Genomic DNA, 14,245 nt, shown 5'->3' on the forward strand with positions numbered 1-14,245 from the left:
GAGAACAGTTTCACGGGAGAAATAACAAAACAGGTGTGTTGACAGGTATGCTTCAAGGTTACTTTAGTTTACTAAAATTGAAACTTTGAAAACGTGTCTGTTCATTGAAATCAAATCAAATATTGAGCAACAACTTTTGGAAAAAACTTAACTAAAGGAATTTTTTTTATTTTGCCACAAAAATAAACTGAAATAAGTCTAAAGCGCTACAATTATGATAACAAAATACTAAAACAAAACTAATCAAATAATGTTATATTGCAACATAACAAATAACAAATAAATGAAACAAAAATTGCGAAAACTTTAACTAAAATGAAAGCAAAAAACAAAAGATAATATAAATAAAACTAAAATCAAAACTATAATATCTTCGATATATAGATGTAATGCATCTTGTATTGCAATAAACTGTTATATATTGAAAAAATATGTATATTTTACTAAATATAAACATACATTTTAAAGACATGATATGTTCAAAGAGGTTTAGAAATCACTATAACTGTTTTAATCAATCTGAATTTGCCCAATTATTAAATATGATTTTATGAATTGAATGTCAAAACGTGTTCCAGAGTCTTAACCTGATTTCCTGTCATTCCTAATAATATATAACACAATGGGAAAACTAAGCTAAAAATTAAACAAATTAAAAATATTATTTAAATGTAAAGCACCGTGTTTACCAGAAAAACGAACTGAACCTTTGCTGAAGTTGAGAATCCTCGTTGCTCCTTTTAAATGAGTTCCTGCTGTATTTCATGACAGATCAATTCTGATATCAACAGGTGAATGAAACACTAAATATCTGTGAGCTACAAAATATTCAAATATGTCATCAGTGATGCTGAAGAGCACCGCCCAACGCCGCGCTCCTGTTTCCTAGACGCTGTTGAATCTGAAGTAGGATCTTTTGTTGATGACAGTCGGGTCCAAGAAACCTTCTTCCCAATGATTCAGCGAGCATCGCGGCGCTCTGACGAGAGTCATTATAGTTGGTTTCCATCATTCTGTGACACAGCGGGTCATTTTCCGGCTCTTCAGAGAGAGCATTAGTTAAACAAGCAGAACGGCCATTCTTCATCTCTATAGCCCCTTGTTATCAGAAGCTCTGGATGTGAATGTTATTTTAATTTCAGCATCGGCTAACATTCTCCACCAGCTGTGAACACCGACCGCTGCGGTTCATATTCTTCAGCTCGGATCTTCAACATGACGTCTGATTTAAACCCTTCAACTTTTTTTTAAAGCTCAGTTTTTGTTATATCAGATTTTTAACCTGCTGCCAACCTGAATTATGTTTTTAACTTCATGTTCAAGTCTACAAGGGTTCTCATGAAAACCTTTTTCTTAAAAACTTGAATACTCATTATATACTGAACTTTCTGTTCATCACATACATGAAAATATACTTCAGTATACTATAGAAATTACTAAAGTAAACTGTAGTAAAATCATAGATGCTATTGTATTCTTGAACCTATCCAGTATATACTAAAGTATATCAATAGTAAGTACTGCAGTCTACTATAGTAAATGAAGAGTTTGGTTCAAAAACGTGATAAAAAAAATGTCAGTATTGTATCAGATTGGTATTGAAAAGTCACTTTATGATTTTACATAAAATGTGATATCCGCCGTGTTATTCCGTCATGTTTTCCCTCTTTCTTTCCCAACCCCAATAAACGGCAGCCTCACTTCTCTGCAGAATGCGATATATCCGCTCAACCAATCACAGCACACCATTCCACGCACTGTAGACAGTAATGGCGGCGCTCTGAATACGGTATTTCTTATGTTACTAGAACCTAAAGATGTCATGTGAAACTTTGAGACAGAAAATAGTGGTTTCATCTTCACACTTTCTTTGTAAAGAAAACACATTTTTACTCAAATGAATCAAAATGGATTTCTAGCGTATTGGAACCAAACTCTTCAAATGTACAACAGGATGACTATAATGTTCAATAGTACAGTATTAGTATTACTACAGTATGTAGACTCTTTAAAAAAAGGTGCTTAAAAAGGTTCTTGAGATGGTTCTTTAAAGAACTGAATTCTTCTACCGCATCGCTGCAAAAATATTTTTATTTTTACTATATATTTTAAAATATTTTCATAATCTTAAAAATGTTTGAAATTATTGTTGTTGATTAAAACAATAAAATGTATTATAAATATATTATTAAAATATATTATTAAAACAACATTTATTTTACAAATATTTTTGAGGACTTAGACCAAATAATGTCCATGAAAGGTCATAATGCATATATCTAAAAGCATCTCAGGGTAGGACCTCAAGAATCGGCTGATAAAATGACACAAGCGTATGCATATTAATGTAGGATATATAATAAGTGTAAATGAGCTGCTGGTCCATTAAAAGGATCTATTTAAATAGACCAGGATGATTCTGGAGCTCATCAGATGTAAAAGATCACCTTCAGCTGAAGATCATGTAATTCTGTCCGGAGAGAGACAGCCTATTCATTAATAAGAGCTCACCGAGGGCTCTTCCTTCAGTTCCTCTCTCACCGGAGATCGATGCGACACCCTTCCCATACGACTCGCTGACGCCTTTTGTTTTCTGTAGCGAGCGCGGCATCAGACTTCACTGACAAACACGGCAGAGAACACAGACCACGCTGACATACTGACGCTTTCGTCTGACCGAGCAGATCGGAGCACCCGAATCTTTCTTCTTATTTTATTTATTTAGACTTCTCTCACATTTATTTTCTTTTGGCGTGACCCCATTGAAGCTCGGGCCTAAAGCTGAGAGATTCATTTTCATCGGAGTTCACCACCAAAAGTTAACAGTAAAGAAGTGCCTACTGTATGTACATCCACAATTGAGTGGTTTATAACGTAAAAAATATATAACATAAAAAAGACAAAATTTCATCTTATGTCAGCAGCTTGGGGGGGTTTGATGGGTAAATATTTAAAATATTCTAAGATTCTTGTGGCACAACAAAACACTTTTCTTCTATATAAAACTTTAAATGTAAGTCATACTGCGATATCCTACATTAGCAAAAACTGTAGTGTAGTATAGTATTAACAACAGTAAACTGTACTGGAGTATGATATGGTATTTTTGAGTGTTTTTAATTGTTGTAAGATGTTGTGTGCTATTGTGTTAAAACAGATCTGGTGAGTACCGTAGTATACTTCGGAATTTACATTAGTGAATCCTAGTATATTTTAGTATATAATAGTATTTAGTATACTTTTAATGTAATCTGTACACTTAAAAAAATAACTTGTAGAATTTACTTTACAAAATCTTCGTAACAATTTGCACGAATAATTTTTAAGTAATACATACAGCTATAATTCAAGTACAATTTACTAACCAGAATAAAGTAAATTCTACTTATTACATACATTTAGTATTTGCTAAAATGTCAAGTTAATATTCTTTAGAGTGAAAGAAGATTTAGAAAAAGACAGTTGACTTACTTTCATATTGAAATATATATTTTTTTCAACATAGATGTTCAAAAGAGAAGAGACTGGCATTAGTACAGTTACATGCTCAATAAGTGAAATACCACACTTCATGACTAATATCATTCCTCAACGCTCATATGAATAACGCTAACCGCTCAAAAAAAGAACGATACCAAAACTCTCCTAAATCTCAAAGATAAATCAACACAAAACCCAAACAAGTCTTTCTTTTTATGGAAAAACACTTAAAATGACAGTTAATCTGGAAAATTAATCTACTGAAGCAGTCTGATGCAAAGCATGCTGGGAACTACAGATCAACTGCCAATGTAGTTATAGTATTACAAAAAATGTATGTAGTAAGTAAACTTCATTAACCAATTTAGATGGGTTTAACATAATAAAATTAAGTTGTATTTACTTATTCACTCAAAAAAATGGTTAAACTCTTAACAACCAAATGCAAGATTTTGAAGTTATTTTAACTGAAATGTTTCGTTAAAGAAGGAACATAATTAAGTAAGTATATTTTAATAATTTCAGTCACACTTCAGAATAGCAAAATCTTGCTATTAACAAACCATTAACTACGACCTTCATTTGCTGATTATTAATAGTCAGTAAGGTTAGTTATTAGATTCAGGTATTGGGTAGGCTTAGAGATGTAGAGTATGGTCATGCAGTTTTATAAATACTAATAAACAGACACTATGCAAATAATAAGCATGTTAATAATAACTAGTTAATAGTGAGAACTGCCCCCTATCCTGAAGTGTTACCATCATTACTTTTCATAATCTAGATCTTCTTAAAATTCGTATTTTATTTTAGATTAGTATTTTGTAGTATGAACTATAGTAAAGCCTTGATGCCCGATGACTCCTGAGATAGGCGCAGGCTCCCCGTGACCCGAGGTAGTTCGGATAAGCGGTAGAAAATGGAATGGAAAAAAACTATAGTAAATTGTTAAACTGTAGTAAATACTAATGTACACTTTCACACAGTTCAAAACACTGTAGTATCTAGAAATGTTACTACCATAAATACTATAGCATATTTTCCACGTTGGATTTTCCTGAGCAAATAATAATACTAATAATAAACAAACGCCGAAAAACCCAACAGAGTCAATAAAACAAAAGAAAATTCACTTATCCAATATACGTCCTGAGAAAACAAGGCTTAATATCTCATGCTATCGTTTTGCTCAGGTAAGTTCATATTGTTGTAATGTTGCTCAGATATTTTTATTGGAAAACGAGACAGAGATGAAGAACAGGAGATTACGCAGTGAATCATTGGAAAAGCTGACTGAAACTGACACAGACGGGACTCTCCGTACAGGCGTGATGTGTGTGATACGGAGGGATGAGACGGTGATAAACGAGGCAAACGTCACGCCGTCCTGTGAATTATGAACGGGGCGCGGGGTGCGTTTGACGCGGTGCGGCGCATTGACAGGTGGAAGGGAAACCAGAGAGAGATGGGACGGCGCGTTGAGGTGACCCGGAACACCCCTCTTCAGACAAAAAGAGGAGAGCGATTAATCAGACCAACACACGGGAAGCTCCGAGCCCCTGAGGTTGATTTAGCAGGGCACGGGTCAGAGATCCAATCCCGCACGGAAGATGAAGTAATTACCAGATGGCCACGTTGATTTGTTCCACTTTTTTATAACGTCATTATTCTTCATTGCATAATTCATTTGGAGGACGGATATGAAAATGTTTCCCTACGCTTGACATTAATTCGGCTCTTAATCGCAAGCGTCAAGGGCGGTACGATCGGACATCACCCTCAGATGTGGGATTTCTCTCTTTATAGAACCGTAACTTCTGATCATAACACATTCTGTAAACTCTAAATGTACTGCAGTGCCTAAAAGTGATCTGGACAATATTTGCTTTCATAAATAATAAACTTGAATAAAGATGTCAATTTTCAAACGCTGGATACCAATAGTGTATATATAGTAGTAAAGTACACAGGAAAGTGATTGTGTTTTGTGTCGACCGTGTAAATGTCATCTCATGTGTTTACTTACATAAAGTGACTGTTCTTCTGTCTTTTGGTCCACTGCCTGAGCCCCAGCATCCATCTTCATCATCACAGTCTCCACTGTATCCATCTCCACTTCCCGTCTCAATCTGGTCCAGAGTGCCAAATTTGGGGATAGCCCGGCCCTGCAACAACTGGGACACATTCAGAAAACTTCATATAAGGTATAAAACAAATTTAAACACAGCCAGAATGTTTAGAAAGTACATCAAAATCTAAAAAAACTAGCATTTTGATCTCGATTAAAAAACTGTAAAAGGTGCTTAAAACCAAAATAAAATAAAACACTGAAAAATGTGTTTTGCTGTTTATTTCATAAGGTTTAAGTAATAATCCCTGAATAAAGGTATCAAAGGATATTTAATTACTAAATATTTATATATTTATGTATGATAAAGAAAAATACTGGAAGTGCATTGTGGTTTGAAAAAAAAAATCGTTAGACATGGCAGTATTAGTGTCAGCAGTTTGCCACTAACATACTATAGATTGTTCAAAGATAAATGAACATTAAACATTAACAAGTCTTTACAGAAAAAAAACGATAAAATTAAAGCCTCATGCCAAGCATACAGGGACCCAAAAGAAGAGAAAAACAGAAGAAGGTTGATGAGAATATCCGGTTCCCAGAATGCTTTGCATGAGGCTGTAATTTTTCTGTAAAGAGAAAAACTTGTTCATTTATCTTTGAAGAAACTGTTGCCAATAAACAGTTTTGGGTGTAACTAGTTACTTAGTATTAGTGACTGTAATTTAATTACTTTTCCATGAAAAAGTAAAGTAGGGATGACTCTATTTTTCCTGTAATTTATTACAGTTACTTCTGATGTAACTCTCACATTTTTAATACTTTGGTCAGTTAATAAAACTACTTTAAGAAGTTTTATATTTTTTATTTGAACGAATAAAAAGAGTCGTTTCATGAATATCTTTGAATCACTTAACCCATCAAGGTTGATATAGGATATAGAAAAAGTAATTAAATACTTTTCGGAGAGAGTAATTCGTACAGTAATCTTATTTCACTATTGAATATGTAATTACTAACTAGTAATTCGTTACTTTTTCAGAGTAACTTGCCCAACACTGACTATAAATTAGATAAATATAAATCTACAGTAAGTTACTGGCAACTAATACTGCATAACTACAGAAACGGTGTTGAACGTCAAGCCTATAAAACTCCATTCCATTTGTGTCTGAATAAAAACAAGCTCTTCACTTTAATCATCACATAAACAAACAGTTTTATCTATTGATATTGCTTAAAATAATCCAGCAGGTGTTTGTTTTTATTCATAAGGTTTTTTATGGAAACATCATAGCGAATCATTTTGTTAAATGAATCATTTGTTGACGCTTACACAGCGAGTGTGCAATTACCATTATTTTTAGCATTCAAAGAACATCTCTGTAAATGACAAAAACAACAACATCAGCGATACGACACAAGCCCCTGAGGTGTACCTGCACGCACTACCCTTCCTCAAAGGTCACGTTTGCATTCGACTGACATTAATATCCCTTTGCCTCTGTGGGAACGTATAACCGTCTGCTTGAAATGCAAGACGTCCTCTCAGATATTGAAAGTGCTTTGTATTTATTAGTCGGAGCTCATCGGGCCGCTTCAATTGTCGCTGGTAATTAACGACAGTAGAGGTTCAATATTTGCAGATGAAGTGGCCGTTCTAATGGAGTGGTACAGACGTGATGGATGAGTGATGGAGAGTCGCACGTTTAGAGGTCACATGACCACAACTAAACCTCAGAAGAATGGACGAGTGTTACACAGTATGCACTATGTAGACTGCACAGTGAGTGGTTTGTAATTTGTATAAAGTTGTGAATCAGCCAAAACGGTTAGATATTATAAAAAAAATCAATGGCATCACTGGCACGAGAAAACACTAATGAAACTGTATGAATTCACACGAATAGCCACCACATGAAAAAAAGGGAATTGGCACAAACTTGGGTTGAAAATTGTATCCCACAATGCATTGCACAAGTCAATGACAACTAAACCAAAAGCAGTAAGAACCCCAGGATTTTTAACATCTCATGTTCTCAATATTTGATGACTGTAAAAGGTTTCTGACAAAAAATTGAAATAAAAAAGAAAATAATTGGAATTAAATCTCAAATGCCGACACAGTTAGTGTACAGTATGTAGTGCACACTATTTAGTAAGCAATACACTAAGGAATGAACAGAGAAGGATGCGTGATTGAATGATGGTGAAGAAAACCTTTTGAATGATTTGAAAACACGTCCTTTATTCATCTCCACATTCGCAGAAATGTGTTTCTACAGTCTATTCACATCTTCCATGTCCTTCACTTTAAAAAAACACCAAGTGTTTTCAATGTCTCTCCTGAGGCAGACAAAAATAATACACAATTCTGCTTCAAATGTATAAATTATTCTCCGTAAGGCCCGTGGCGTATACGTCCCTCCTGTCACTTTCCTTCCGACCGTAACCATAAGCCTGGAGCGCCGGGGTCCTTTATCTCACCGAGGTAAAAGCGCCTCGTCTATTATCTGTGGAATGGCCACGTTCTCCTCCACGAAGCCTTAATGTTTCTTCACGGTGCTAAATGACTGTCTGAGGTTTGTGTCCCACCTTCACCATTCATCTCAAACTCTGGATAAGCCATGCAAGAGAGCATGTGGAGTAAAACCAGACTAACCACAGATTTACTGGTCTCACCACAATACTCATAGTTTAACCGTGATATTTGTGGTTCAGTTTATTGCTAATCCGTCTTGAAAATGACTTTGTAAGACCTTTAAAAACTGAGAGCTTTAAGAGAATAAGAAGCAAGATCTGAATGTGAGAAATGATATCTCTGGAGTAATATTTCTACAAAAGCGTTCTGTTTCTTGTGTAGATGTGTGTGAATCACGGCTTCTTGAAGATCCTCAGACGATTCTTTCAGGAGTAAACTTCACTGTGTGACCTTCAATGAAATCACAGCTGTGTCATCAAACAGAGATTCAGTCCAGTGTCTAAACGCAAAAATATCAAACTGATCCGATGAAATCAAATCATACTGAGAACTGAGCTGTGAACAGAGTGTCATCTCATGAAAACATGCCTGCGGCGTATTATCACTCCAAAATTAAAAGCACAAAAATATATACACAACATTCCTCATTTTATTCAAAGAATCTCTTAAGGATAATACATTTGACTGTTTAAGTTTCTGGTTTATTTTCCTTCTGATTACACAAACAAAAGTGCAAGAAGTGGAATACGAGGACGTAATATCAGATGAAATGAAGCGAATTCAGGTTGATCGGGACACGTCTTGACATCACCCAAACTTCACCTTATACCCTCATGTCCAGAGAACAATGAAAGTTTTATTACCACTGTGACCACCTGAGAGTAAATGGACGGGAATAGTTCACAAAAAAATAAAACACAAATATTCTTGTGGAACTCAAAAGGGCTTTGATCACGCATGACCAAACAACACAACTGAATAAAGACACATGAAGTTCATCCTAAAAACAGCCTAAGTGTACTCAGGCAAAGTTTACTTTGTATGTAAGTAGTACTATTTAATAATACTCGATTCAAAACTCATGAATATGTTAATAAGCGTGTGATGTCATCAAGCGCCACAGTTTAATAAAATCCTGGAGGAAACACTGCTTTTAGTATATCGTAAAGTTTACTAATATAGCCAAAATTAACACCATTAAAGTGAATACCACATGATTTGGGTCGTATATTTTATCTACGATTAAATCTTAACTCATTTTCAAAGTTGAAAGTTTGTTCTTGAATATTGATGTGTAAATAAAATAAGTATGACTAAATTAAGATTTTTATTGTATAAGAGCAGAAGGAAAGGTTGATATTGAGTGTATTTTAATATTTTGACTGTATTTCTCTGCAGATTTAATGTTCATCATTCGCTCAAGTTAATAGAGATGAGGATGAAGGTCAGTAAGAGAATTAGCTAAGTGAGATTCAGAGAATTGAGTTTGATGTCATGACATGTACACAGACGCTTGTATTCAGGATCTGTGAACAGCCTGTTGAATACTGATGTAAAGAACACGACTAGGGCTGTCAACGCATTAGCACATGCAATTCATTTTTTCAGATGAACACTTTTTTATAAACAAAATTACGCCATTAATGCAACATCCACTTTTTCTGTCATCATTGTTTGGCGTTACATTATATAAACACACTCCTATTAATATAAAGGCCTTTGAACTATAAAAAGGCTCTCTCTTCCCGGATTTGTTCAAAACCAAGATGTGCACGCATCCCGAATGTTTACAAACTTACAATTGGTCAATAGATTGTCAGCTCCTTGCTGGTGAACGCAGCTCAACACAACGGGACAGCGGTCCTGTATGATGTACACACGGGCTAAAGGCGGCGTCAGTGAATCTCTGTCAGACAGCGCAGCAGTATTAACTTCTCTTTGGTGCTTGAATGAACAAAAACACACAAGCTTATGCCAGAAAGCACACTTTGTCAAGTTTAGTCAAATTGTTCAATAAAGTATGAAAATGAATGTAAACAGTAGTGAAAATAGAAAGCGCATTACTGTGTGTTCCCAACAAATGTGAATGAGGCGTTAAGCGCGAGTGATATAGATGTTAAGTCAATGCAAAGACGAGATAGGACATCATACGGGGCGATTCGTGCGAAATGAGTGTATCGGGCGTTTGACGTGCGAAACGAGTTGAAAACACTGAACTTTGGCGAAAATCCAGGCTGCGTTAACCAATCAGGAGCTTGCTCTAGTAGTGACGTGATTATGACGTAGCGAGCGCAGGAAGAAACAACAAGAGAGGGCAAAATCATCGTTGCTATATGTGGATAGCTGGAGCTGTGCCAGACATTTTACTTTTATCAATCAATAATAAAAAGGATCTTGCTTGGAAGAAAGTGAGTGAGGAGGTCGGACAATATGGTAAGTTGTAAAAAACGCTCTTTACTCAATTTGAGCTTTATATATATATACATGAGACTCTAGCCGTCTGGCAGTAGCCCCTCCTATGACGCAAATTTGAGTCTGTTGTGAAGTGAATTTTTACACGTGAAGTGAGTAAACTCAAAATGTTCAACGAATAGCTCAATTTATTCGTGCAAGTCGCGTTTGGTGGGAACGCTCTATTAGACCCCTCCTTTATTAAAGGAGCCGTGCTCTTAAACGTGCTGCTGTGACTCCTGTCACTAATGTACAAAAGAAAAGAAGAAATCAATGTGATTTCGTAGCTTTAATGAGGATTATTCTGTATTTCATGTGTTTGAGAACTTTTATTTTGGACAGGAAGGGCACAATTATTATAATGGGTTTGATTAGTAGAAAAAAGAACATACAGAATTTAATAAAGCTGCAAAGCCAACAATATTAGAAAGTTGGGATCATTCATAAAATGAGTATATTTAAAAACATTAAAGCGAAGGGGGTGCGATTAATCGCGATTACTTTTTTAAATCTACTGACAGCCCTAATTATGTTACATTATGATTACATTCATGCACTGTAGAACTTTAAAAACACCATGTATGTGCAAAAACATGGTAATACCATGCTACTGTTTGCCATTTGTATCTGCATTACATTATCTTTGCATGTAAATAATTTTCTTGACCGAAGACAATGATAGTTAAATAAATTTGTTTAATATAAATCATTAATCAGTTTTTTAAATCGACGTCTTCTCCGCATGGTCTTGGATATAACTTAGAGATAAATCTATCTTAATTTATAGAAGAACCCATAGCAAATGAATTAGAAAAATATACATTTTGAGCAAGAAACCAAACTCATATTTCAGCTTCAAAGGGAAGTTAATCGAGTACTCGGCCTCTTTTCTAAAGCACAAAAATAATCCATCGATCCATAATTAATGCTTCTCCAGAGACGCTGTCCGGATGGATCAGACAAAGCCGTTCATCTTCATTTAGAAAGATAAAGCTGACCCGACAATCCATACAGAAATAATGAGATTTTAAAACAACGATCTGCGTTTTGAAACGAGCACTTTGAAAACATCTGAACAATGCTGTCCTGAGGATAAACCCTTCAATACAAGTGAGACTTTAATCCTTCAATTCAAGAAGAGTCTCTCACGGAGCCAGGAGGCTGTAAACAGGCTGAGGTGCAGAAATATTCTATTATAAATTGTGTGGCGGTCCGCGTCCATGTGTCTGTTTCAGTGTCAACGCTAGCAAGCTACAATTAGCCGTCTGATGGCAGACCGCGACACGAGATGCTTTCTGAAACTGGAAAAACAAACCCGAGGATGATGACAAGCCACAATTGACTGTCACTCACAGAGACCACGGCAGCCGAACGGACCTCCAGACACATCCACCGGAGAGACTGTTGTTTTGTGTTGCAATAACACATCCGGATAAGATTGCCACGATTAACATCCATCAGCATGGACAGCACGTGTGTTAACCATTCAACCAAACCAACGAAATCTCTGTGTGTGCACAATAAAAACAGATCTCTAGTAAATTCTGAGATCTCAACACATCTCGTAACAAAAAATGTTCAAATTCAAGTTTGCAATAAGTCGAATAAGATATTAGTTATAACGTTCTAATCTTGAACTGGACTTTTAATTGGACTAAGAGGACCACCGATGGGGGGAGGTGATAAATCTTTCTTTCTGTAATCCGACATCACGAGAGAACGTTCTGAGCAGGCGGCTGTCAATCAAAGAGCTTATCTCTCACCGCCTCCCAACGGCACCAAACAAACAGCATTTTATTTGAGGTTGGTTGTGTCGAGTGGTGTCGGGAGAGCGTTCGGCTCTGACACGCTGATATAGATCGTACGGTTTGAACAGACTGTTAGACCCGCTTCTGTAAATGAAAAGCAAGTTTAATTATGATGCCGACCGGCCGAACCAACGAACGCAGGTGCATTGATTTTTTTCACTCTAAAATAACATGCTTCAGATGTCGAGTTGCATTAGGAACATTAAACAGCAATCGTAACCATTTTAAGTCTCATGATCTCACATATTTTAAAGTCAAATAGATTGGATGGTAGGGGTTGAAAAAAGAGCCAAAAATCTGCCAAAGACTTCCCATGACAAACAAACTCTTATATTGTCTCCATTGAGATTCAACGAAGACTGTTGCTCTTGGGAAATTCCAGCATTATGGACGTGACATTTTTCGTTATGGATGTCACATAAAAATGCTCGGAGAATAAATTTGTCCGGATTATATTGAACAATCTGTTTATATTTTACTGAACCCTCGTTGATAGTCTAAATATAAAAAAAATCAGTCTATGAATTTTTTAATTTATTTATTTAAAAAAGGGAATTAAACATGTGTTATGCATGTGACAAAAAAGACACGTTTTTTGGGAGATGTTAAACTTTGTAGGATTTCTGTGAAATAAAATGCACAATCGTGAAGCAATAATACACAATGAATGGAGAAGTGATAACTCTTTATAAAACATCAAATAGTTCCTTTATATTCATTTTCATGTGTCCATTTATGAGGAATATGTAGCGTTATGGATGTGACAATCCTGAAAATGGCTCATACCTGATTATGAAAAATCATGCAGTAAAAATAAAACAAATGATTTTCAAATGTGAAGAGAGATCTCCAACCACCAAATGGTCAAATCTGTGCTGTTACCATAGTAAAAACCGCTGTAAAAAGTAAACATTTTCGTGGTAAGGTATATATTTTAGTAGAATTACCCTCAAGTCTCATGTGTGTCTCAGATAATTCTCCTGAAAAAGAGTCATAAATCTGACAAATGTCTGTCATGAGAGTTTGAGAAGAGATGTCAATGATGTGTCAAACTGAGCTCAGATTTGTCAAGTCTGTAAAAGTGAATATTAGTGAAGATCTCAAACATTTCTTAACACATTTACTGAAATCCAGATGATCTGACCTCGGCGATCTACATTAGTTCATGGGTCACACAACAACTCTCTCATTCAGCAATTTTAGGAGACTAATTTGAACTCCCTTGGATCTTCAAAACTATGAAAGTTCAATTCTCTCCGTGTTAGATTAGAAACACAATATATTTGTGTATATACATCATACTTAAATATTTACTTTCAAATAAAGTGCAGGAATATGAATTGAGATTTAATTCTGTTTCACGTTGACTTTCTTATCAATTTTGTAAAACATCTCGACTAAGAACCGCAATCCAGCTAATCCTCAAACTACACACCATTCTCATTCGTTTTCCAAATCCGGTTTTAAGGATGGACGGACCGTCCACACTGTTGCAGATCATCAGTTGGCGCATCTACACTGGTTACTATAGTAACGATGCATGCATAAACACGCAAGTAATCCACAGTCTTGACGCACTGATCTACAACAAACTGATCGTAAAGATGGAACTCTGATGGAAAGAAACAGGCATTTGTCTTCCGCGGGTGCACATCGTCAAGTCCACATAAAGCCGCTTACACCCGACACAAAGCTCATGAGAACTTGATCTGGAAAACTTTGTTCACGCTGCAAACTATTTCAGAACACAAGTGCGTAGCGTGCGTGATACAAACCATCTCCAAATGACGAAAACAACACATCGGAATCATTACTTCACTCATCCAACGTCCAACAAATCACTATTTCCAGTCTGCACAACTATGTCACAGAGTTATGACATTTCAATAAGCTTCAACTTTTAATTGTGTTTACGGATTACTTAAAAAAAAAAGAAACACAATACACATCTCTACG

The 14,245-nt window shown here is 35.6% G+C and overlaps 1 protein-coding gene across 1 annotated transcript in view; it reads right to left on the reverse strand.

The window, feature by feature from the left end:
• Positions 1–14,245, reverse strand: part of gpc5a (glypican 5a) — a 131,345-nt gene that overhangs the window by 36,013 nt on the left and 81,087 nt on the right. The window contains exon 7 of the mRNA XM_056740428.1: positions 5,507–5,654. Coding sequence (XP_056596406.1) covers positions 5,507–5,654 — 148 coding nt within the window. The remainder of the gene's footprint in view (positions 1–5,506; positions 5,655–14,245) is intronic.

Source organism: Triplophysa dalaica, chromosome 2, assembly GCF_015846415.1.
Source record: "Triplophysa dalaica isolate WHDGS20190420 chromosome 2, ASM1584641v1, whole genome shotgun sequence".
NCBI classification, from domain to species: Eukaryota; Metazoa; Chordata; class Actinopteri; order Cypriniformes; family Nemacheilidae; genus Triplophysa; species Triplophysa dalaica.